The 25,839-nt window shown below is 43.4% G+C and overlaps 1 protein-coding gene across 1 annotated transcript in view; it reads left to right on the top strand.

Moving 5' to 3' along the window:
• Positions 1 to 25,839, top strand: part of LOC126253693 (uncharacterized) — a 212,076-nt gene that overhangs the window by 179,747 nt on the left and 6,490 nt on the right. Inside the window, exons 7-10 of the mRNA XM_049955219.1 lie at positions 1,895 to 2,079; positions 13,419 to 13,614; positions 17,548 to 17,760; positions 21,681 to 21,911. Coding sequence (XP_049811176.1) covers positions 1,895 to 2,079; positions 13,419 to 13,614; positions 17,548 to 17,760; positions 21,681 to 21,911 — 825 coding nt within the window. The remainder of the gene's footprint in view (positions 1 to 1,894; positions 2,080 to 13,418; positions 13,615 to 17,547; positions 17,761 to 21,680; positions 21,912 to 25,839) is intronic.

The following is a 25,839-nucleotide window of genomic DNA, read 5'->3' on the forward strand; positions in this document are numbered from 1 at the left end:
TATATATTATTAATTGATTTACGAAAGTAACCCGTATATGTCTTTGACTGGAGGATAGACATGAATTGTTTTAATTATTTGCAAAATTTTGACATTTTAACTTTTACTGTACGTGTTATCAAGTTAGACCTATACTATTTTTTACGATCCTACAGATTATTTTTTTGACCAAATATATTGAAATTGCGTCAGCTGACACTCATGTGTGAATTTTTTTAATTATTTGCAAAACCTTGTCATTTTAAATTTTACTGTATATGTTATCAAGTTAGTTAGACCTTTACTATGTCTTACGATCGTACTGATTATTTTTTCATCAAACATATTTTAATTGCTTCAGCTGACACTCATATTTGTGTGTGTGTGTGTGGGGGGGGGGGGGGAGCGGGTCATGTATGTGTGTTTGTGTTTTGCGTGAAACCTACTGCTGCGAACAACGTTTTTTGTTTTAAGAAGAATAAAGGTTTCAGCTCAGTTTAACCTTACTGTTATGCCATGTCACATGCCTTCATATGCACACTACCACACGCCCAATAACGGCTGGCAAAATTCTCGTAACTACCGATCCAAAAATGCTGTGATAAATTGTAGTTTAATAACTTATATGCGTGCAAAAGTCTCATTTTCTCATGGAAATGCCGAGAAGTTGAGGGCCCACTGTTTATTGCATGGGTGCACAAGAGACAAACCGCCGTAACCTACACACGCCATTGTTCTCACAAAACGCTACACTGCGGTCGTGAGACAGTTATTTGCTCAAGGTGACGACTGGTCTTTCTGTACGTAAACCACCTTAACAGCTCGTTACAGCTCCATCATAACGGGGCGATAATTATCTAGCACAAGAACTCCTGTTTTTAATTATTATTGTAAAATGACCGGCAAGAATGTGACCTTTAAGTTTCATTGATTATGTGTGAGTCACCTCGTAACGATTAAGGTTTCCAGGGAGCTTTGTCGAAATAAGGACTAAAGAATGAAGCAGCAGAGGTCAGGACTCGTTGAGTTAGAATGCTGAAGCAGTTAATCAAACGGTCTGTGATATGAACAAGCATTAGAGTGAGTAACTAGAAGGAACAAGTAAACTATGGCCCACATTTCAAACTAGTTTTAGTTCATGAGAGTTTACTCCTTCCTACAGAGGTAAGATCCTACGCGTTCTCACATGTATGACGTTAAAATTGAGGTTGCTCTCAAAATGAAACTGTACTACGCATATAATTGCAGATCTAACAACTGCGCCACATACTTGTCGTTTTACACAGGCGTTGCCGACCGCAGCACCGTATTGTGACCGTTTACATGTCTCTGTATTCGAATACGGATGCCTGTACCAGTTTCTTTCGCGCTTCAGTGTATTTTGGCTATGATAAACGTTTATAATATAGTGAGTTTTATTCACTTGACATCTTGAGCATGAGGTCAGCCTAAAATTAACACGTGCTACCAAAAAGAAATGTAAGACCTGAAGATGATACCTAAGATTGTTGAAATCGTTTGTCTTAAATAAAAAATATTTTGTGCGATGTTGGCTTTCGAATGGCTTTTTATGTAAAACGATGCCCTCGAGAATAGGCCAGAAATGCTGAACCGCAGCGCACAACTGTCCTATCCGCAAAAAAAAAAAAAAAAAAAAAAAAAAAAAAAAAAAAAAAAAAAAACCGAACGGTTCGGGTGTCATTCAGTAAGGTTAGCGCTTAAATTGGTGACCTAGCACACTATGCAGCCAACGTTTCTCCACTTTCCGCCTAATTCTAGCAAGCAAAACTACCTATATGATCTGCCCTCTCGGTCGAGCGTCGGTGCGTTAGCACGACCTAGCTAAGTACGGTGTGCTTGCCTGGCCTGGAGCACTGATGGAGTCGGTGTGACGGTGGTGTTCCCTTGTGTGCAGGTGAGCGGTACGACTTCGTGATCACGGCGGACCAGCCGGTGGGCGCGTACTGGATCCAGGTGCGCGGCCTGGGAGAGTGCGGCAACCGGCGCGTGCAGCAGCTGGGGGTGCTGCGGTACGCGCGAGGGCCCTACGAGCCGCTCACCCAGAGGCCCACCTACGACGTGGGGCTGCCGCAGGGCGTGGTGAGTGCGCGCGCCGCATCCGTCAGTCAGCCGGCTCACTTCCAGTCAACAGGGTAGCGGCGTCGGCTGACCATTACTAACCACGGAAACTCCCCATCCCAACACCCTCAGATTTAGCAGTAAGGTGGACCAGTGGGTAGACCGTCAAAAACTGGCCGCAGGTCAAGCATGAGAACAGGAAGAAGGTGTACTGGACTGTGCAATACAGAGCAGCCTAAAACATCAACGGCGTCGTGGGTAAGTGGTCATCGTGGTGGACTGCCAAGCGAGCGACCTCTGTTCCAATCTCCCTCGTGCCATTTATGTGCGTATTTACTTTTTTTTCACGACATTACAAACTGCCCATCCGGTCACTGAAGTGTTTGCTCTTTTTCTGTACTCTTGGCAGTTCTCATACTATACATAGCTTACAGAATATGACACATGTGGTAAGAATACGTTACCGTCGCAAGTAACATGATGAATAGCGAGAGCAGGCGAGATATCACATAGACGTGTCACAGAAACGAAAACAACAAATAAACGGGTGTGAACTATGTTACAACAAAGCAATTCAAGAGTCAAGACTTCCAAAACGGAACGCAACTTCAAAAACGTTAAAAACATGTGTTTTGCCAGAGCACAAACTGATTGTGAAACCGTTGCGTTCATTTGTTGCAGCTCATGCTACAAATTATTATGTTTTCATAGTTTCCTTGGGAGTGATCTATCAGGCAAGGAGGCATATGTCACTCAGTTACCAATCTATAAATTAGGTGCTTCGATAAGAGATTCCTATCATATGACACACGTAATGTCAGTGATGTCGTATATGACACACCAGACCTGTTTTACGGTGGAGGATTAGGTGACTTGTCGCCTTGTCATCAAACGTTTGCGGTTCTCATTTGAAAGGCACTTCCATTCGGCTGCTAATAGAGTAGCTGTGCAGAATCAACTGTCATTATGGGCCCCTAGCTTACACGTCGCTGTTCCAAACGGACGTTACACCACGACACAGATACAAATTTGAATACAGCGAGTAGCGGTTTAAAAAGTGTTCGCACGAGGGAGGTTTCAACATGGCACGCCCGTGTGACAGCCCAACTGCTTTACCACTTTTTTTCTTTTTTTTTCATTTTGTTCGTTGTTGATTGTTGTGTTTGGTCGTTGCGGACTTCACAAGACATCCGTTCAAGTTGATCGTTGATTCCTTCACTCAGTTTTTTTATTACAGAGAGCATGCAACCCTCTGACAGAACACGCTGAGCTACCGTGCCGGCAGCCACTTAACCACTACGCCATTTCTGTTCTCGACAGCTCTGTATTGTATAGTACACCTTCTTCCTGTTTTCATGCTTGATCTGTGTTCAGTTTCTGACGGGCTGTCCACTGGGCCCTCTTACCACTAATTGTGAGGGACGCGTGCGATGGGGAGTTTCCCTCCTAATAACGTGCTGATTTGTTTTTCTCTCCTCTTATGGAGATGCCCCATCCCCCCTCCTTCATTCGAGTCGACGGTACAGAACTGTGGTCGAAAACTTGTCCAGGCATTGCGGTAAGTATTCCTGTTGTTTCTTTAATCATTTCAGCAGGATAATAACACTGTTCCTTCCACAGTTCCATGGTCAATTCTTCCCTGCTGTATTGTTCAAATTAACCAGCACACAATGTCTAATGAAGCTGTCGCTTTATACATGTTAAAAAAAAAAGTATTCCATATTTTGAGAGGTGGTAGTATGCATCAAAACAAGAACAAAATGTTCAATAAACATGGGCTCTAAAATGCATACGTTGACAGCTACGAGCACTCGTTCACCTTCGCTGTTGTGACGTACAGTCGTGGACAAAACGAGCGAGACCCCTCGCCTTTTCGTTATGCTGATCCGCACAGCTTTAAAGTCTGCTACACAGCATAACAGGCAAGGTGACGGAAGTGCTACCAGCATACTATGCACAGGCGTGAAATTGAAAAACTATCCGAAATTTGTCAGACTATTTCAATCATGTGTAAGACTATATTAATGCTGATTATTGTGTTAACCGCAACACCTACATATAAGATATAAATGAAAGAAGAAACGGTAATTACTATGAACTGTACTAATAAAAATGAATTTCAGATTATCGAGATAACATAACGGTTTTACTGAGACAAAGTACCCCAGATCGTTACGAATTAGCAAAATATTATGCGCATTTGGCAGCGAAATGGTCTGTTTCAACGTTCAGACTAGTCGTACAGGATTAGCGTTGCTGACCTACCATGAAAGTGTGCAAATTTAGCAATTCGTGAAGATTCATAACGAAATTCAGTTAAAAATCATTCAGTGCCACACTTAAGTCAATTCAATTATTAACAGAAGCGGAAAAAGTAGTCAGTAATAAATATGAAATTCTACAAGTGTTTCATATCGACATCCACAGGGCGCCAGTACAGAATAAAGGTAGGAATAAAACATATTGGGGGCCCGAGAATTACTTAAAATTCCTTTACTGTTAGTCTATCTGCCTCCAGCGATATTAGAACCGAAAACAAATCAGACCTCCCTTGCAGTAGCGAACACCTTTGACTAAGCTAACAGACAACCCAGTCAAACAGCCCTCTATTATTACCCCAGACAGGAATAAGACGGCAATTTCGCAATGAAAATGGCAAAATGATCTGCAGTTTCTGTTGCATAGAGCTTTCTGGACTCAAAAATATGAATTGTCTACCTTTGTGTCACCGCTTATGTGACAATCTTTCGGGATGTTTATCGAAATAACAAAAAACTGTTACTAGCGAGTAAATTTAGTAGGATGATTCTGCACCACCAGGAAATAAACGGCGGCGTAGCTGCCAAACGTATTCTACAATGTTTCGAATTCTCCATTAGACGTACCACAGCCAGAAGACGTTCATCAGCCGAAGTGTTCCTAGCAATGGGAATGCTCGCACATCTAAAACGCGGTAGAAATAATAGTGGGATCTGAATTACCATGTGTATAGGCAAATGGATTTTATTTGCATGATTTGGATCGAAAGCGTAGCTATGATTAATATTCTGATGTATCGACTGCAACTGGCACATTTCGAACAAAGAGTAGGGGGAATTATCATGCGACCCTCATCTTCAGTAACAGTGGTAGCTATTTTCGTTATTAGGGTTTCGTCACCTAAGTCGGTAAAAATGGAACCGTACTGGTGTCACTTTCTTGACCGTCTATCTGTCTACCCAACCCTTAAAACCCGTTTATCTCGAGTACGGGTGGACATAATAAGCGAAAATGTATCGCACTTCCTGTGGTATACAGTCCCTTGGTGGTGTAAAAAAGAGAGCTATGTCAACGCAATCTAAAGACACGGCTGTTTATGTAAAGAAAATTTATGCGAAAGGTCAAAAAAATGGCTCTAAGAACTATGCCACCAAACTGCTTAGGTCATCAGTCCCTTAGATCTAGAACTAGTTCAACCTACCTAACCAAACACACATCCATTCCCGGGGAAGGATTCGAACTGACGGCGAAAGCAGCCGCGCGGTCCGCGATATGACGCCGTTGAGCGCACGGCTAACCAGCGCCGGCAAGCTGTTAATATCATCTGGTGTTACTAAAAAGTTATTCACTTCTGGTGAATGATTTTCTGCGCAGTTCATATTTGATGTTACGAAAGAGGAAGGACGCCTAATTCATTTCCCGCTGTCTTTATTCATGATTTTAGATTCGCAACCTGAGGATACGTACTATCCATAACCACACTTTAAATCGAAGTCATAGTCACATATATGCGAATACAACACATTGGCTTATACTTGAGGTATTTCGTTTCCCACTAAGTGGTGGCAGACGATGCGAGTTTCTCCAGTGCTAGCTATCTGAGCGAACTTGCATAATATGTTGGTAGCACTTCGTCGCCTTGCCTGTTATGCTGCGTAGCAGACTCTAAAGCTGTGCGGATCAGCATAACGAAAAGGCGAGGGTTCTCGCTCGTTTTGTCCACGGCTGTACATCTCTTCTTCAAGCTCTTTACTATTACGAATGGCCTAAAGAATGCAGTAAACAACCTAGGACAAATTTCGCTGTTGCTGTTCATGGATACAACATGCAGTAAACATCTGTTACCGCTGTTTTTGTAAATCTTACCCACAGTTCTGGATAAGTGCAGCACATACATTAGGCCTGGTAAGTGTATGAAATGCTTTTAGAGTGCGGTTTTCTTACCAGCATGATATAACTACACAGGGAATGGCAGACATCTTGGAGCGATTGCTCGTAAGTGCAGGTCGTATGTAATAGCAAGCGGGTTACATCAGAAGCTCTGCTGTTTCACGGTAACAAAATAATGTGTTCTCATCTCTTATTTATTTGTTTACAACATTGTGTAGGTCGTTCGTAATAATAAACAGCTTGCAGTAGAAGAGAGATGATTCACTTAGCGACGCCGAACAAGTGTTCAGAACTCCTATAGTATGCATTTGACAATTCATGTTTACTGGTCCTGTTTTTCTTGTTTTGATCCCCACTACCGCCTCCCAGATCATAGAATACTATTTCAACACCCTTAATATTATGGACTGACGAACAAATATCGCTTAATGTTTAATATCTCAGATCTTTTTGTAAAACAAATAATTGATTAAATGTGTACATATTAACAAAATAGATATACTGATCTCATGCATGCCATCCTGTTTATATTCACAATTTACTAAGTGTTCAGTCAGCTTTGTGCTAGACACATGTTATTCAGACGTATTCCGTCACTTCAGCAGCATCATCACTGTGTCTAATCCTTTCCTAATAGATACTGAAGACTACCATTTCTTTACATATACAAGCATAAGTAAAACATGAATGTAAAAATAAATAGTGCAAAAGTATAGTTTGAAAAGAAGAAAGAAATATGATTCTTCCACAGCAGGGCGAAATCGACTCCACAGCCATAAATAATACTGATGCTTTGCCTCAAGAGGTGATAACATTTAACTTCCTGTCATATATGAGTTTGGAGAAAACAGCACTTGCTACTATAGGCGTTAAAGTGGTTCATGCACTCACTATATTTACGCGAACTTTACTGCACACCGACAAAAGATTCCAAAAATTGAATAAAAGTAATAGTGGCGCATATCATGAAATAGCCCTGTTATATATAAGGGAAGCCACAACGCACATAACATTATGAATCTTTTACGGCACTGATTTGCTGCGGGTGGACGCAAGGTGACTGCATTTACATATAAGCGTGTAAGTGCTACCTAAGCCCTTCGCCGGTTGTTCTATACAACTAATTATACAAGACAGTGAAACTGAAATTGGCTCGTAAAGTTGAACAGAATTTGTAGTTATCGACTAACTGAAAATGAAGAACAGTGTGGATATATTTTTGGCAAGATGAAGTAACTCACACATCTCACGTGTAACCATATTAGATCATGAGGTGTTCGGTTAGTAGAGGACAGTTAGGAAAAAATAATAATCCAAAATCACCTCATGTGTCTCTTCTCTCTCTCTCCCTCTGTGTGTGTGTGTGTGTGTGTGTGTGTGTGTGTGTGTGTGTGTGTGTGTGTGTGTCGCGCTCGCGCGCGTCAGATGTACTCGAGTAACGTCAAGACGCGTGAAGGGGGACTGCAGAACATGGAAAACGCTATTGCTGCCATCCTTGAGAGACAGCTGCTTCGCGTATCGTATGTTCATCATCTAGGGTGACTTATTTTGTGTCAAACGTACAAAAATTTTCCTAGTCTGTTCTATTTCAGCCATCAGAGTAAGCTGTCTTTGATTGTGACCAAGTTATTAAATGAAGCAGAATAGTCAACCTAACATTCATCTCCTTCTTCATCTGTAATAATAATTACGTTCCTGGCCTACTTAAGATAACTGCGCGTCATTCACGACCCAGACAGCATCGCAAATGAGATGAACGCAGTGCATAACAAATAAGCAGCATGTTATCACGGGAATAAATAAATGGAATCGATCGCCTGAGAAACGAAAACGTATATAAGTAATTTCCTATTTTCTGTTGATTAGAACCAAAAACCTTAGTATGCCTAGATAAAAAAACCTCATTCCAGTCCAAGTAGTTCTTTTCGAAGACTACTTACAATCTATTGTTTATAAAAAAAATTAAGTGTTTGACGGTATTTATATCCTTCTCCTGTTTAGCGTACAAGAATCACATTTTGTGAAACGAATACAAATGTTCCTTATTTTAGTGCTTGTTGGCAAGCAACTGTATACGTAAAATTCGTATTAAACCATGGGGCCGCCGTGGCATCCAACGGTTCACATCTAGTCACAGAGCTTTCCATCTGCTTTTAGAATTTCGTGGAACACGAATCCGGCTTAAATATCAGCGTTCAGCAGCTGTTTATCTACAGCTCGAATCGGGCGTACATTATCATATTTCGCGAGTCGCTGTTTTGGGCGGAGTCGCAGTGTGTGTGCGGAACGGGGTCGTACACTTTTACGACGGTGACGTGAGAGATCGGCGGCGAGGCTGTGCGACCGCCGCGCTAGCACGGGCTAGACCACGTCACGTCCTCGGCCACACGGCTGCAGAACTCGTGGGCTAGTCCCGGTTGGTCACGTTCTTGACGTCAAAGAGCTTCTAAACATACACACGTGTCTCGGTATCTAGCCGACACTGTCAGTGCGACAAACAGGCAGGCAGGCAGGCAAATGATAGTGGTACATGGCACGTCCAGAGCTTAACCACGCACTTCCCGAATTACAGATGACACGCACTTCACCTCGCTTCCGGCTTGCGACTGACCTTCACCACCCGGTAGCTCACCAGCTCATAAAATTTCCTAACCTGACCTCCTCCATTCGAAAATGGAGGAGCTGTTACATGACGATCTGTTTAGCTTTAGGAAGGTAATGACACCAGAGAGGCACTTCTGACGTTGGACTTGATAAAGGAAACAAGATTAAAAAATAAAAAAAAAACGTTAAGTGGATGTGTAGACCTGTCGAAAGTGTTCGATGTTGTAAAAAGGTGAAAGATATTATAAATTCTGAAAAAAAAGAGGAGTGAGCTACTGGGAAAGGTGGGTAGTATACAATACGTGCAAGGACCGAGAGGGGATAATAAGAGTGGAAGACCAAGAACGAATGGCTCGGATTAAAACAGTGTAAGACAGTTATGCACTCTTTCGCCCCTATTGTTCAATCTATACGTCGAGGAAGCAGTGACGGAGGATCAAAAGTGGGATTAAAATCCAGGGTGAAAGAATATCAACGATAAAATTTGCTGATGAGGCTCGTATCTTCACTGAAAGTGAAGAATTACAGGACGTGTTGAATGGAAGGAACAGTCTAATGAGTACAGAATATGGACTGACAGTAAACCGAAGAAAGACGAAAGTAATGAAGAGCACCATAAATGAGAGCAACAATGAACTTAAGGTCAACATTTGAGAGCACAAAGTAGACGAAGTTAAATAATTCTGCTACCTTGGAAACAAAATAACACATGACAGACGAAGCAAGGACATAAAATGCAGACCAGCACAGGCAAAGAGGGCGTGCCTGGCCAAAAGGCGTCTATTAGTAATCAACATAGGCCTTAACTCGAGGAAGAAATTTCTCAGAATGCACGTTTGGAACTCAGTACTGCCTGGCAATAAATCATGGACTGTGAAAACGCGGGGAAATAAGAGAGTAGAAGAGGTCCAGATGTGGTGCTAAAGAAGGATGTTACAAATTAGGTGGACAGACGTGGAATGACGTTCTCCGCAGAATCGGCGAAGAAAGCAACATACGGAAAACAGTCGTCTGACATTTTTGCGTCCTATTAATTGTACGTCCCTCAATGCCAAATGAAGGCTGCAAACCATCCTTTACTTCCTATCGACAAAACGTACCTACCTTTAAAAACCCACATTCTATGCGTGAAGTTTTTTCCCACACACAAATTCCATATCTTTTTCCAAATGGAATCTAATCCGATTCGACAACTGCATCACAATTTCATAGAGGACCTCTCTTCCTCGTACCAGCAGAAAGAACTCCTCTCTGTTCAGATATATTTATATGTCGCAACTTTTTTTTAAAATCAAAGACTATCACGACTGCTCCCAGCCCTCTCCCAGCAGAGAGCACGTAAGTAACAAAACGAATGTTCCTTTTCGTTGAGTTTAACGCTGCTTGGCGAGGTGCAGAAGATACAGTCGCCAAAGCATTGGATTGGTATGTTATACCATCATGTTACTATATTGTCAGGTTGTGAGGGATGACAAAAACCGTGTCACGCATTCTATTTCACTCGCGTTAAGTATCGTGTTCTGGAGGGCACAGCTGTTGACATGTGCAGTAGTGAGCTGGTGAATGACCTTCTGGGTTGTGGCTCGTATTGCGTCAGCTGCTGGTAGCCCTCGTTGATCTACACGTTGTGGGTCACGGCAGATGAACCTCTCGACGGTGATTATGCTCGGCTGGAAGTGACGGCACAGAGCCACTGACGCGACTCCGCACTTCTGATCACGATGATCCAGTCGCGATCAGACGCCTGATATCTCGTGCCTTACCCGTCCAGTGTACCAGTTATGTCTACGAGAACCAGCTCAGGAGTAAAGAATGACGCTAAACACTGTCATTTCCACCACAAACAGCATCGGCAAAAATATGTAACCTCATCATCAGCACCTGTACATTATAAAACCATCAAGTGTGATCTAAACTGACGTATCAAGCCGCGTGCCATAGTATACGTGTTTGTTGTTCAATTGTCTTTTGTTATTTCTGAAACACTCAAATATCTCCATAATGAATTTCATGTCTAAGGCTGAAGAATGGAAACAACCGTTAGCAGCTCATCCCTGTAGGGAAATAAAATTACAATAAAGGAAGAGAAGAAGGGATATAGATAGAGGAAACAAAATCAAAGGATGTCCTTGCAACGAAATACCAAAACAGACAAATCAAAAAATTTCAAAATTTGAAAGAATGACCTAATGGTATCGTCAATTAACGTATCTCTGCCAGCGGAGTCGTTGCTTTTCAAAATACAGTAAGCGACTATCTGGTTTAATGCGAACCCGAGACTGCACAGATACGAAAAACACGAATAATCCAAAAAAATAATCCAAAATACACGCGTTTTTGTCGGAAATTCCTGTATATATTAATTTAAAAAAAGGCTACATGTCACACTTGAAAGTCCACTGCATTAGTCGCGCACAGCTCGCCTGAAACAATAGGCTGAAACAGCTCGACCTTTCGCTTCAAAGGAAATGGCTCGTTAAGCGTGCAGATAAGTAACTGGCCTTGAACATATAGGAGGGTTGGCTACCAAGCTGGGTAAGTCAAAAAATTGAAAAAAAAATGGGCTGACACCACTCATCATTACCAGACATGCAGATCTTTCTACCCGACAAGTAGCGTGATCCTCATTCAGTAGTTTGCTCACACAGAACGAAACCTGTGAGCGCCTTGTTTACATACCTTAGTTATACTCTATATACGTTCCTTGCAGCTAGCACAATAGCTCGACGTGTACGTAGGTGTGACTCAAATGGTTCAAATGGCTCTGAGCACTATGGGACTTAACTTCTAAGGTCACGAGTCCCCTAGAACTTAGAGCTACTTAAGCCTAACTAACCTAAAGACATCACACACATCCATGCCCGAGGCAGGATCCGAACCTGCGACCGTAGCGGTCGCTCGGTTCCAGACTGTAGCGCCTAGAACCTCTCGGCCACTCCGGCCGGCGGTGTGACTCAGTTACTTTAAACTGTCAGTCTGTGTTTGCAATAATCACATACAATATGTACAGTTTTGGACATGTGGCATTATACCCCTATGAAGAAGACATTGACATCTGCTAAACAAATACTAATTAAGTTTCTGTAATATGGATGAAGGGTATCAGACGGATGCCATATCTCTTGACTTCCGGAAAGCGTTTGACTCTGTGCCCCATTGCAAGCTCCTAAGGTACGAGCATATGGGACTGGTTCTCAAGTATGTGAGTGGCTCGAAGACTTCTTAAGTAATAGAACGCAGTACGTTGTCCTCGATGGCGAGTGTTCATCGGAGGTGAGGATATCATCTGGAGTGCCCCAGGGAAGTGTGCTAGGTGCGCTGTTGTTTTCTATCTACATAAATGATCTTTTGGATAGGGTGGATAGCGATGCGCGGCTGTTTGCTGATGATGCTGTGGTGTTCGGGAAGGTGTCGTCGTTGAGTGACTGTAGGAGGATACAAGATGACTTGGAGGATTTGTGATTGGTGTAAAGAATGGCAGCTAACTCTAAATATAGATAAATGTAAATTAATGCAGATGAATAGGAAAAAGAATCCCGTAATGTTTGAATACTCCATTATTAGTGTAGCGCTCGACACAGTCACGTCGATTAAATATTTGGGCGTAACTTTCCGAGCGATATGAGGTGGGACAAGCATGTAATGGCAATTGTGGGGAAGGCGGATAGTCGTCTTCGGTTCATTGGTAGAATTTTGGGAAGATGTGGTTCATCTGTGAAGGAGACCGCTTATAAAACACTAATACGACCTATTCTTGAGTACTGCTGGAGCGTTTGGGATCCCTATCCGGTCGGATTGAGGGAGGACATAGAAGCAATTCAGAGACGGGCTGCTAGATTTGTTACTGGTAGGTTTGATCATCACGCGAGTGTTACGGAAATGCTTCAGGACCTCGGATGGGAGTCTATAGAGGAAAGGAGGCGTTCTTTTCGTGGATCGCTACTGAGGAAATTTAGAGAACCAGCATTTGAGGCTGCCTGCAGTACAATTTTACTGCCGCCGACTTACATTTCGCGGAAAGACCACAAAGATAAGATAAGAGAGATTAGGGCTCGTACAGAGGCATATAGGCAGTCATTTTCCCCTCGTTCTGTTTGGGAGTGGAACAGGGAGAGAAGATGCTAGTTGTGGTACGAAGTACCCTCCGCCACGCACCGTATGGTGGATTGCGGAGTATGTATGTAGATGTAGAATATACTTATTATAATTTGCACAAATGTATGGCCAAGGTCTAAGGATTTATAATATATCTGAAGACGCCAAATTAATTTGTTGAAACCAGTAAAGCGAAATAAAAATGTATTAGCAACTGACTATTGAATTTTGTTCTGAAATATACGGAAACATGATTCATATCCACAGTAGTGTATTGGAAAGGAAAACATTTGACTGATTATAGCAGAATATTCAGGCGTCGTTTTTTATAAGTTTTTAAATCGCCAAACTACGCACGGACAGCCCACAAAGTGGATAACGGGGAGTCTCTGCACGTGTGATGAGACTGGTCTGGGTCTCTGAGAGAACTGTTTGGTTGGTCACCCTGTCTTTGGGCGAACCACCTGGGAGGTACAGAGTGGGTGCGCTCATTCGCCGGGCGGCTGCCGCAGGTGCTGAACCCGCTGGACGCGATCTGCAACACGGACCGCCAGGACGCCGTGTGCATCAACCAGCTGCGCAACGCGCGCCACGTGGACCGCGGCATTCTGCAGGAGCGGCCCGACGTCAAGATCTTCCTGCCCTTCCGCTTCCTCTTCTACAGGCCCGAGGAGCTCTTCGTGCCGCACGTCTACAACAGATACCTCGGTACGTAACACTTCACCAAGTACTCCTTTCATTTCCACAGTTCAACCGTTTGTAGTTTATCGTAATTTCATCAGCGCATATCTACATACCATAGCAAAAGGACCACCACAGAAAGGCAGTTTTTCAACAAAAACTTCTGCTCTCCGCCTCTCAAGCAGGAGAGGTAACGTTTCTCAACTATATTATCATTACCGCTTAGTACCTTCAATACTCTTTCAAGTAGTCTGCACAAAACACCGCAATGCGTTTCGATATTCGAGGCTGTCAGCAGCTGCTAATACATGCTCAGTAGCCATCATATAAAATATGTCGCACGAAAAGGTCTCACCTTACTTTCTATAAGTCCACAACTGTGACAGTTTGAACCTCACCAATCACGTTAAACACGATGCGGCCTTTCCCATCCAAATCTACGTACAGATTCACGTCTCGTGTGAGGATGGCTCGAGTGAAACTTTTAGTGCGAAATTCTTGCGTGAATATCCTGAAGCTTGACGGCATTGTGAACGTGATTAGTTTTCTTTCCTAACTTAACTTGAATTTATTGAACCATCTGCCAACAGTTTAATACAAGGGTCACTCCATAAGTCGTGGCAACTATAGTATGTCTTACGATAATGCGACAACATAGTGTTCCACTGTAACCTCCCCCTTACTAATCGACCTATCCTGCTTGCGATATAAAATATGACCGTGGATCGCGTGTATACCTAATGGAATTTTTCTAATTGGATAAGGCTATCTTTCCCGAAGAAGTAACACCGATAAGTAGGGGGAAAGTGTACAACCGATCTTTCTGATAGAAAAGTCTACTAAAAATGAAAAAGTAATTAAACCGAACAGGGCTACAATTTGGAAAAATTAAAGTTATTTTGTACATTCACTCACGAACAACACTGGACAGAAAAGGGGTACCACTGATCATCAATCCAAAAGTTAAACTAATGAACGAAAAGGAAATAATTACGGTCGCCAGCCCACTAGAGCGATTTACAGCCAAAATCCTGTACAGTATGATGGGAAAGAAAAACATTTATTATTAAACACTGACGTGGCAACTGAAGGTTGTCACGTTTTTTGACACTAATTTTAAGTGGGTATCTAATGATAAAGAAAACTGAGAAGTCACTCTTACGTAACGTTTGTCGTTAAATTTTTAAAAGTCACGCGAGTAATGATTTGAAAATATTCACTTAAACTGTATCTTAGTATTGTGCTGCTGGGTTAGCCGATAATACTTTCTACCAATGAACAGTCTTGCTTCAGTGCTGTGCGTGCTACGAAATTCGGAGCCGACGACGAATCTGTGTTGCTGGAACTGCTTGGAACTGCTGCTGTTGTTGAAGACGGTAGCATCTTGTGGAGCGACGGCTAATTACAGGAACGGGCAATCGTAATTAATACAGCCTCTTCCGCCCGTCCAGTGTCCTTCTTCCTGCTACTAGTCATCTGGCCGGCGTTCGTACATGATGCCGCCGAAATTGGTTCTCTCTACTGCCAGAGCGTTGCCGGCCGCGGTGGTCTAGCGGTTCTAGGCGCTCAGTCCGGAAATGCGCAACTGCTACGGTCGCAGGTTCGAATCCTGCCTCGCGCATGGATGTGTGTGATGTCCTTAGGTTAGTTAGGTTTAAGTAGTTCTAAGTCCTAGGGGACTGATGACCACAGATGTTAAGTCCCATAGTGCTCAAAGCCATTTTGCTAGAGCGTTAACACCACTCACCGCCCACTACAAGCGCTGGAACCCGTCTCCCGATCTCTCCGCACGCTCTGCGCAACAGCTGCCTTCCCAGAGATTTTACAACGCACAAGCACTGTAACTATCGTTGCTAGTCGATGCAAATAACAATTCCTTTGGCTTTTTCCCAGAGCTTATGTGATGCAGTTTAGTTCCAGTAAAGGAGGTCGCGGCAAAGCGTGAAATAAAACACACGCATTGGAATTCCGTGTAAATTTATTGCGCACGAGTACAAATGGACCAAAAATGAATGAAACTCAACTACTTTCCTTCAAAATAGACCACTAGAGGATCCAGACAACGTTCCCAACAAAGGGAAAGCCGTTGAATGTCATTGGCCACCTGTCGCCGAAATGCCGTAAGGATATCCGCCATGCTTGCAAACCTCCTCTCATACAATGGTTTCTTCAGATGCGAATGAGATCAAAGTCGTATGGATTGAGGTCTGGTGTGTGGGGTGGATGGGAGAGGACTTCCCACCCCAACGCTTCACACAATTCTTGACGGCGTCAGCTGTGTGGGCTGTAGCGTTATCATGCAGTGTGATTGCATTATACAGCAGTACCACACGTTTTCGCTGTCACCCAAAGCTGCTCGCAGTTCCGTATGACGCTGAATAGAATTCATGCCAGTGAGAAAGGCAATTTTGACCTTTGCTCGCTGTTCCTCTCTACTTACATCTATCATGTAAGACGGCCAAGCTCATACTGAAGTTTCAGGCGCTGCGCCATCCCCGTGTGCGACAGCAATCTGTCGGTTGATTTCGGTACTGCTTTCCGCGGCCTTTCGAGTGTATTTACTGCGATTACAGCGATGCGACTTGTTCGCACGATATACCATACTTCCCTTGTGTAATGACGCTCGTACGAACATAAAAACATACACACAGATAAATCGCGATATAAAGAGCTTGAACAGTGATTTACGTTTGTTTTACTGTATCTACGTAGGGACAATACGTGTAACTAAAGGATCTTGACACTATACTAACTATATACAAAATAGAACATAAAAAAGAATTCAACAGAGATCAAGTAGCGTAAACCTGGAGTTATGTGATTGTGCAACCACGTTTCACAACCATCTGTTAAAAGCTCGTAAAAAGTAACAAAAAGTATATTTGAGTGCAGATAGGGTGTCGATTTAATTATCATTTCATTCTAGAGAAGCTGCACGGTCGTCAATGGTATCTATTCTTTCGGGAACAGATACTACCTTCATATGTAGTTTAAATATGGCTACCCGGCCATTGACCTTCTTGTGCGAACGCACACGCTATGCCCCAACTCGTATGGGACTTGGTAGATTAATCTGCCACGAGTAATCAGTGTGATGGGCAAACATCTATTAGACGCACTACGAATGTAGTGGAGTGGACATGTTGGGAATGTGGGTCTCACAGGGAGCGTGCAAGGGATAAGTCACTGCAGGCGCACTGTCCTCTGTGCCCTCGGTGGCTCAGATGGATAGAGCGTCTGCCATGTAAGCAGGGGATCCCGGGTTCAAGTCCCGATCGGGGCACACATTTTCAACGTGTCCCCAATGATGTATATCAACGCCCGTTTGCAGCTAGGGTGTCGATTTAATTATCATTTCATATCTTAGTGCCTTTGTGACACAATAAAACAGGAGCTTTTGGTGGAACAGGCATCCCCAATTCCACAAGGATTTACAGTAAGCGTGCTCTGCTTCGAAGAAGCTCCTGGAAGCAGAAAGTAGTTTACGTCTCCTGCTTTATTGTGACAGTACCACAGAGGGTATCCTTGAAAGTTACCCGAAATAAGTAGAATGACCAAGTTCCCGGTCGCCTGAAATTTTCGAAATCAGGGAGAGCTTTGCAATTGCTGGTTGGATCGCAGCGTAGTACTGATCTTTAAAGCCGACTGTAAAGTGCCAACCGCTGCACAGTCTTCCTCCGCCAATATCCGTATCTGTAACTTGAAATCGGAGAACGGAAGACTGACCTTCATTACATTGGAACCAATGGCCTCCTTCCCCAATTGGTCTACCTTGTCATTGTAAACAAATCCTACATGGGCTGGGACCCACAGACAATAGATTCTCATAAGTCTTCACTCATTTTGCGGTGAGTCTAGTACAGTTTGTAATTCACGGATGTTCGTTTTACTGCCCCGCTTCTGACTTTCCAACGACTGCAGTAAGCTGCGAGAGAGGCTGACCGTCTATTTCTTCCGCAGTGGCACCCAACGGCGACCACGTGATCAGCCTGGTGGACGAGATCTCGTTCCAGTTCCCGCCGTCGCCGCCGCTGTCGCAGATCGACGACATCCCGCCCGAGCAGTTCTGCAACGGTGACAACAGGCCGGCTGACTGCGGCGCCAACTGCATGTGCACGCACAAGGTGGACGTCCCGCTCAACGCCATCGTCGAGGTGGTGCTCGTCGACGAAGGTGAGCGGCGTCCGTCCCCAACAGCCCGCAGCGGGGCTCACATCAACAGACGAGCAACCCGCGTCTCTACACTCAAATCAGAAGAGGGAGCGGGGACATCACCTAAGCTATGACACTCCTCACAATTCATATCCCTTACTGTTGCCAAGTCTTGAGTACCTTTATTGAATACACGATACAGACGTTATTACATCAATGATAGAGAAGTATGACCTTACTCTTAACAACTCAGTCAGCTTCATTTGACGATTTTTATAGACTGGCAATACAATAAATATAGGTTTTTTGTGCTGTTATTGCAGTCAGTTCACTGACACCTCGCCAAAACGTTTACTACGTTTTCCGTCGAGAGTAACGTAAACCTCACGTATAGCTCCTCTCGATGGCGCTAGTTTCTGTTAAATCGTGGAATGTGGTGTAAAACATCCAGGCGGCCCGCTATTCACATAGCGCAAGAACAGCACAAAACCCATGTTCAACGCGTTTTGTCGTATCTGTAAAAGAATTATATCGTTAAATTTGCCTCATAGAGGGCTGCTATTCTGGTAGGTACTTCCTGCTTCGTCTTTGCAATGTATAGATGGAGGCAGTCCAAACTACTTTTGCACATCGTGCTTTTCATGCATTTGTTTCTCATTACAGTTTTTTTAACAGTGTAGTTTTTGGGTTCTTATTCGATAAGGCTGTCCCAAATTGGTATAGCGTGCTGGTTTATGTACAGACAGTGACACCAAAACACGAAGAATAACCAGTACTCTAGCAGCGATTAAGTACGAGCACAGTTCGGAAATTAGGGTCCGATCGGACGCGAGACAGAAACCACAGTCAAAACCCGATGACGATTTCCACAGGTGTGTTGGGCAGTATCACTAGTACCCCTGTCATTGCGTCACGTCGCCCTTTTCACTTCTGAGCGCACAGAGAGCATGTACGGAAAGATATAGGTGTTCATTCTTTCCGCGTGCGCTATACCAGATTCGAATAATAGAGAATTGTGAAGGTAGCTCGATGAACCCTCTGCCAGAGACTTAAATGTGATTTGCGGAGTATCCATGTAGATGTAGATGTAGATGTAGATGTAGAGATGCCTAGAAAATATAGTACCCTGCCAATTAAGAAGGCTGTTCGAGAAGTAAGGGCGATCGGTCTCGAAATGAAAACCACAGTGAAAATCAGAAACATTTTATTCGCAACAGTTAGCCACACCTTCCAGCTACATCTCAAAGCAGTCACCGCTCCAACTTAGACATTTGTCGTGGCGTTGTACAAACTTTCCAGAACGCTCCTCTCATAAAGCAGCCGCCTGCGCTTTCCGCCAGTTGTCTACGCTGGTCTGCCTTTCGTTGTCTGCGCCAAAATGTTGTCTTCGTAGCCAGCGGCTCATGTGAGCAGAGATGAACAACGAAGGGAGCCAATTAAGGGCTGTATTGTGGGTGACCAAACACTTCCCAACGAAAACGCTGCAGGAGCGTTTTCATTGCCCCTGCAGAATGCGGCTGAAAATTGTCTTGAAGAAAGTAACGCGTAACATTTATGTTATGTGGGCTGCATAGCTTCAGGTGAAACCTCTCGCCAGATCGACATACTTGGCGGAGACACTGTTGTTTTAGCCATTTCTAAGTATTCACTTTCCGCTCTGAATTGAAAAGAGCGACATAAAGCGGTCGACGGGCACACTAAAGACACTACCCAACACATCTGTGCAAACTTCCATCAGATTTTCACAGTGGTACCCATTTCGCGTCTAATTGGACGTTACTTTCCGAATGCGCCTCGTATGATGACCTGATGAGAGATTTCGCCTGATGTCATGCAGACCACATAACATAATTGCCATGCGTTTCATTCTGCATGACAGTTCTCGGTCACACTCTCCAGGGACAAAGAAGACACTCCTGCAGCGTTTTCGGTGGGAAGTGATTGATCACCCACAATACAGTCCGTAATTGGCTACCCCTGAGCTTGATATCTGCTCACATGAATCGCTGGCTATGAAGACCACATTTTGCTAAAGACCACGAGCTGTAGACTAGCGTAGAGAATTGGAGGAAAGCACAGGCTGCTGCCTTCTAAGACGGGGATGTTGGAAAGTTGGTACAACTCTATAACATGTCTACGTCACAGGGGCGACTATGTAGAAAAGTAGCTGGAAGGTATAGCTAAACATTTTTGATATTCGTCGTCGTTTCCATATAGCGAGCGGTCGGTTCTTACTTTCCGAACAGCCCTCGTATTCCTGCTGTGTGGCGGTAGCAGACAGCACGGAGCGATTCGGCACCAGAAGCGATCTGCGAAAACGTCTTGAATGTGATAGCTGTAACAGGCTAAATTAGAGCTGAGGCTGGCCGTCGATCAATCAACAACAGAAATGCCCCGTGTCGAGCATCCTCTCGCGTCACGGTGTCTGTTACTGCATTGCAGCAGCGCATCCTAGACGCTTGTCGAGTGCTACTTCTTATACGTGTTATGCTGTCCTTGTCAACACATATCGTTTAACAGAATATCGCACTAGACCAATGTGTGACAATTTTAACGAAGACGAACGAAAAAAACTCTACTTAAAAAAAAGTGTTTGAAAGAGAAACTAAATGACGCTTTCCGTCGACGCTGAGTGTCGAATGAAAAAGCACGATGAATAATATTAGTTTGGGATTCTTCCGTCTGCAGAGACGAAATTACAGATACCTGCTGGACCACCAGAAAAAATTCGCCTATAAACTCCAAGAAATAGTTTATCATCCCTTCCGTTTAAGATCTAGAAGAGTCAATAAGCAACACAAGATTAAATACGTAAGGAAAATAGTAAATTTTACTGACAACATTTTTCTTAGAGTTGAAAGCCAGCAGCGCAACTATTAAATTAATCTGCGCCCTGCATAACACAGAATGATGTTCAGAAATACGCAAGCAAGACAAAAAAGTCGAATCAGAATAATAATTATGAATAAAAAGTTGGTACAGGGGTAAGATATTGCCAAAACTAAAACAAAACAAGTGATTCAACTGTGTATTTCTAGAACAGGTCCTTTAAGGAATAAAGCGTATTAGGGAGGAAGGGATAACAAAAATAATATCTACTCTGAGCTGCATCATGGCCTGAAATTTCAAGGGAAGTTTTTGAAATGGCGATATTTGATGCTACATACAAGGTGTTTCAGCTACCCCTTCCTATGGATTTTGTGCAACCTGCAACGCCTTCAAACACCACACACAAGATCTTCACATTGTCTCAGTCGCTATACGCCAAAGCCCTACAGAAAAAAATGAACAGGACCTTTTTGTAGGGAGTTTAATATCGTTAAATTTTGTTCTGTGATACATTTTCCCTAGAGGCCATAGTTCTCGAATTACTCAAGAAAAACGTACAAAAGTGACCCTCAAACACGTTTTTCTCGAATGACTCGAAAACCGTGGCCTCCAGTGAAAACGTATCCCAGTACAAAATTTAACTACATTAAATTTCCTACAGAAAGGTCCTGATCATTTTTTCTGCACAACAAATACCTTGTGCATAGTGAGCAAGAGAATATGAAAGTGTCGCACCTGGTTTTTGAAGGCATTGCAGGTTGCATAAAACCTATAAATAGGGGCAGCTGAATCACCTTGTTATGTAGACACACAGTGCAATAACGTAAAATAAAGTTTAGGAACACATGAAAACGGTCGAATGACCGATGAGTTAATAAAAGGTAAGAGAATTAATGCTGCACTTATGTTTTTCTAACTTGTATTTCAATGTTCTTAGAACTTCTATAGCAATATTCTCAAACCATCACACAAGAGATGAACTGGCCAGTCTATAAGTGGCCATCTGTTGGGATGTAAATGTCAGTCTAGTGTATGGCGCAGAGAACACAGTGGCTGCAGGTGTGTGGGCGAGACTGAAGGCCACAGCCGGCGCCTTCCTGCCTCTGTTACAGTCCAGCAGCCCAACCTCAGCCACCCGTTCCACCTGCACGGGTACGCCTTCAACGTGATCGGTATGGGCCGCTCGCCGGACCGCAACGTCAAGAAGATCAACCTGAAGCACGCGCTAGACTTGGACAGGCGCGGTCTGCTGCACCGTCAGTTCAACCACCCACCCGCTAAAGACACCATCGCAGTGCCCAACAACGGATACGTCGTCTTCAGGTTCCGTGCCGACAACCCCGGTGAGTGCGCCAGACGCCAGTCTGCTTTTGTCCAGTATGTTCTGTCTTTCCTTTCACCTGCTTTTGTTTGACTTTTTTTTCATATTCTACGGTACACTCAGGGAAAGTATCAATATAAGGTGTCGCCTCCAAATGTTATGTCATTCCTTCGCCAGTCAGGTCGATCGTGGGCTTGGAACGGTACACTGGTGCTGCTCAACCGGGAGCACTTGAAAAACATACAAGGATATACAAACCTCAAGCTTTAGAGAATAAATAGAAGAAAGGCCAAAGTTATAAGAAGTTGCAGAAATTAGAAACTTAATATCAGAATTGGTGATCACAATGTAAAGACGTTAGGGAACTGTGCTACGTAAGCAGCAAAATAACTCATGACGGACGGAACAACAAGGACATAAGAACCAGGCTAGTACTGGGGAAAAAGGCATTCTTGACCAAGAGAAATCTAGTATCAAACGAAGGTCTAATTTGACGAAGAAATTTCTGAAAATATACGTTTGGAGCACAGCACTGTATGATAGTGAGAGGTGGTCTGTGGGAAAAATCGGAACAGAAGAATGTTGAAAATTAGGTGGACTGATATGGTAAAGAATAAGGAGGTTCTCGCCTGAATCGGCAAGGAAACGAACATCCGGAAAACACTGACTAGAAGAAGGAACAGGACGGTAGGACATCTGTTAAGGCATCAAGGAATAACTTCCTTGGTATTAGAGGGATCTGTACAGGGTAAAAAGTGTAGAGGAAAACAGAGATTGTAATAAATACAGCAAATAATTGCGGGCATACTTGCAAGTGCTATTCTGAGATGAAAATGAGAAGAAATAAAAACTTTGACGTTTGCTGAAGACATTGTAATTTTTTCAGAGACGGCAAGGGTTGAGACGTGCAGAAAAGCAATTGGATGGACAAGAGTTTATAAGAGTAACATCAACAGAAGTATAGAACTGGTAACAGAATGAAGTCTGATTAAATCAGGCGACGCTGACGAAATTAGATTAGGAAATGTTAACCTACAAATAGTAGAAGAGTTTTTTGTTTGGGCAGCAAAATAAATGACGATGGCTGAAGCAGATAAAATACAAAATGTAGACTGGCTACAGCAAGAAAAATGTTTCAGAAAAAGAGAAATTTGTCAACATCGAATATAAACTAATGTGTTAGGAAATTTTTTCTGAAGGTGTGTGTCTAGAGTGTCTAGCCTTGTACAGAACTGAAACGTGGATGATAAACAGTTCGGATAAGAAGGATATAGATGCTTTTGAAATACAGTGCTACCGAAGAATTCTGAAGAATTAAAAAGAAAAGAAATTTATGGCACAACTTGACTTAAGGGATAGGTTGATACGACCCGTTCAAAAATGGCTCTGAGCACTATGGGACTTAACTGCTAAGGTTATCAGTCCCCTAGAACTTAGAACTACTTAAACCTAACTAACCTAAGGACATCACGCACATCCATGCCCGAGGCAGGATTCGAACCTGCGACCGTAGCGGTTCCAGACTGTAGCGCCGAGAACCGCTCGGCCACTCCGGCCGGCGATACGACCCGTCCTGAGGCATCAAGGGATAGTTCAGATGTGTGTGAAATCTTATGGGACTTAACTGCTAAGGTCATCAGTCCCCAAGCTTCACACTACTTAACCTAAATTGTCCTAAGGACGAACAAACACACCCATGCCCGAGGGAGGACTCGAACCTCCGCCGGTATCAGCCGCACAGTCCATGACTGCAGCGCCCAGACCGCAAGGGATAGTAAATTTGGGAATGGAGCGAAATGTGGAAGGTAGAAACTATAGAGGAAGACCAAGGTTTGACTGCAGTAAGTGGTTTCAAATGGATGTAGGTTGTAGTGGTTAGGCACAAATCAAAAGGTTTGCTCAGCATAGATTAGCGTGGAGCGCCGTCTCTATCAGTCTTCGGACTGAAGATCACAACAGTAACGACAACAAATAATTCGTGGGAATGCGGCCGGATAAATTCGTCAAACCCCATTGATATTTCGATAGGTAATGATAGTGTACCTAAAAGCAGGCTATTCTTAAGCGCATAGCGTAAGGTGGGTTGTGCATTATGGAGTTGTGCACTTTCCATGATGTGCACAAACTTTCAGGGATGTTGCAGAAGGGTAAAAGTAGCCATTTGAGGTAACTGATCGTAGTCCGCAAATGACCAAGTCGAAAGTTATAAGTTCCGTCTTAGACTTGCGCACCGTTCAAACTCAGGGCCCCAACATCGGAATCCTGACCACTATATACGCGATTCCTGCTGAATACTGTTCAGTTCCCTCAGACAATTTCACCCGTTGATGGCGCACGTAATGTGATGTCAGAGAAACACAAAGTGCCAAGTCTATGGTACGATAATATAATAATAATGAATCCCATTTACATGCACAAGTTTCACAAGCTGCTACATTTATGACAGTTTTTCGAAATGACGTCTCCCAGCGTCAATGCAGGCATGGCATCGTCGCACAAAGTTGTGTTGTACCCATTCTAACATCCCCAGTGACGTCCGAACAATGTCGCAGAAAGAGAGAATTCTTGCCAGGAGATCTTCTTCCGTCTCAACAGAATGATTCAAGTGCTGCGAGATCAAGCGAATGTGCTGGCCACGAAGCAGGACCTCCTCTGCCTATCCACTTTTCAAGGACTGTCGGATCCAAGTGTTCACGAACCGTCAGTCCAAAGCGAGGTGGGGCTGATCATGTTGGAATCGAAGTGCTCGTCAGGACTGCCTACTCTACAGCCTTAGCTACAGCGATACAAGTATTCCAATGTCACAAGTATCAGAAATATTTTCGTTTATGACCTTCGACTCGGTCTTCTCCGGACCATGGTCCCTTATCTCAGATTGATAGATTAACACTTCTCCATCACCCCTGAAATTTTGTAACACCATCACGGAATCACTCTCTAGATGAACTGCTAAATACAAATTTCACATATTCGGATAAAAATCCGTGGATGTGCCACGAGCAATTGTATAATTCACTGAAACAATGAATCTGTGCCGTTATATTATGGCACACTTGTGTATAATTATTAATTGCATGTTGCATTTTTGTTTTTTTCAAGAACAGCAAGACATCGTTTCAGTCATTATGACTTACCCCATGCGTTAAATTGTAATATTTTAGAGCAATATATTATACTGTTCGCTGTTATTGTATAGTGCTTCGGAACGCACCACTGAACACTGTCTTCTAGATTCAAGACAGACCTATTGCATTTAAACAACAGAACGAATAATGAAAGCAATTTATAAAATTAACCAAAGTACACACGTCGCAGAGAGGTTGAATGTAGTATGCTTCGCACAGTCGTTGCCTTCGAAAATAGTGCCGGAAACGTATAACACATTGTTTTTAACTGAAAAAATAAGTAGCTAAAACTGACCAAAATTCATGCTCATGCAGCGAACAATACACCCAAGTATTCGCTTGTGCATCGAACATTCGAGCGATGTCACTGCGATTTACGGCTTTGGTGCAAATATACTACACACTTTGTACCATATTTCTAGAACGGCGTATGTCAGAGATCGATTACTGAGACGCGAGAGGTGATGGAAGTTTTGAGACTGTATTTAGAAAGGGAGTCAGTAAGCTGCATTTCAAAACAATACAAACCATGTGGAAGGCGTGAAGCATCGCTACAAAGTTTCGTGAACAATAGAGCTGAAAATTTTGTCATAGTCAAAGAAATGGCAGCGAGAGCCCAGTTGAGGTGCAGATCAGATCGATAACTGGTTTACCGATACTTCCGTGTCGGCGATACCCACGGGGTCGCGATGAATACGGCGCAGACCGTGAGAACTTTCTTACTCTCCCTGCGCTCTGTATTCAGCAGGTTGCGAGATAAGCTGTGAGGGTACTCATTAAGGCTTACCGCATAAACCTGAATAACGAGAGAGGTATGTTAAACTG

This window comes from Schistocerca nitens, chromosome 4 (genome assembly GCF_023898315.1).
Source record: "Schistocerca nitens isolate TAMUIC-IGC-003100 chromosome 4, iqSchNite1.1, whole genome shotgun sequence".
In the NCBI taxonomy this organism is placed as follows: domain Eukaryota; kingdom Metazoa; phylum Arthropoda; class Insecta; order Orthoptera; family Acrididae; genus Schistocerca; species Schistocerca nitens.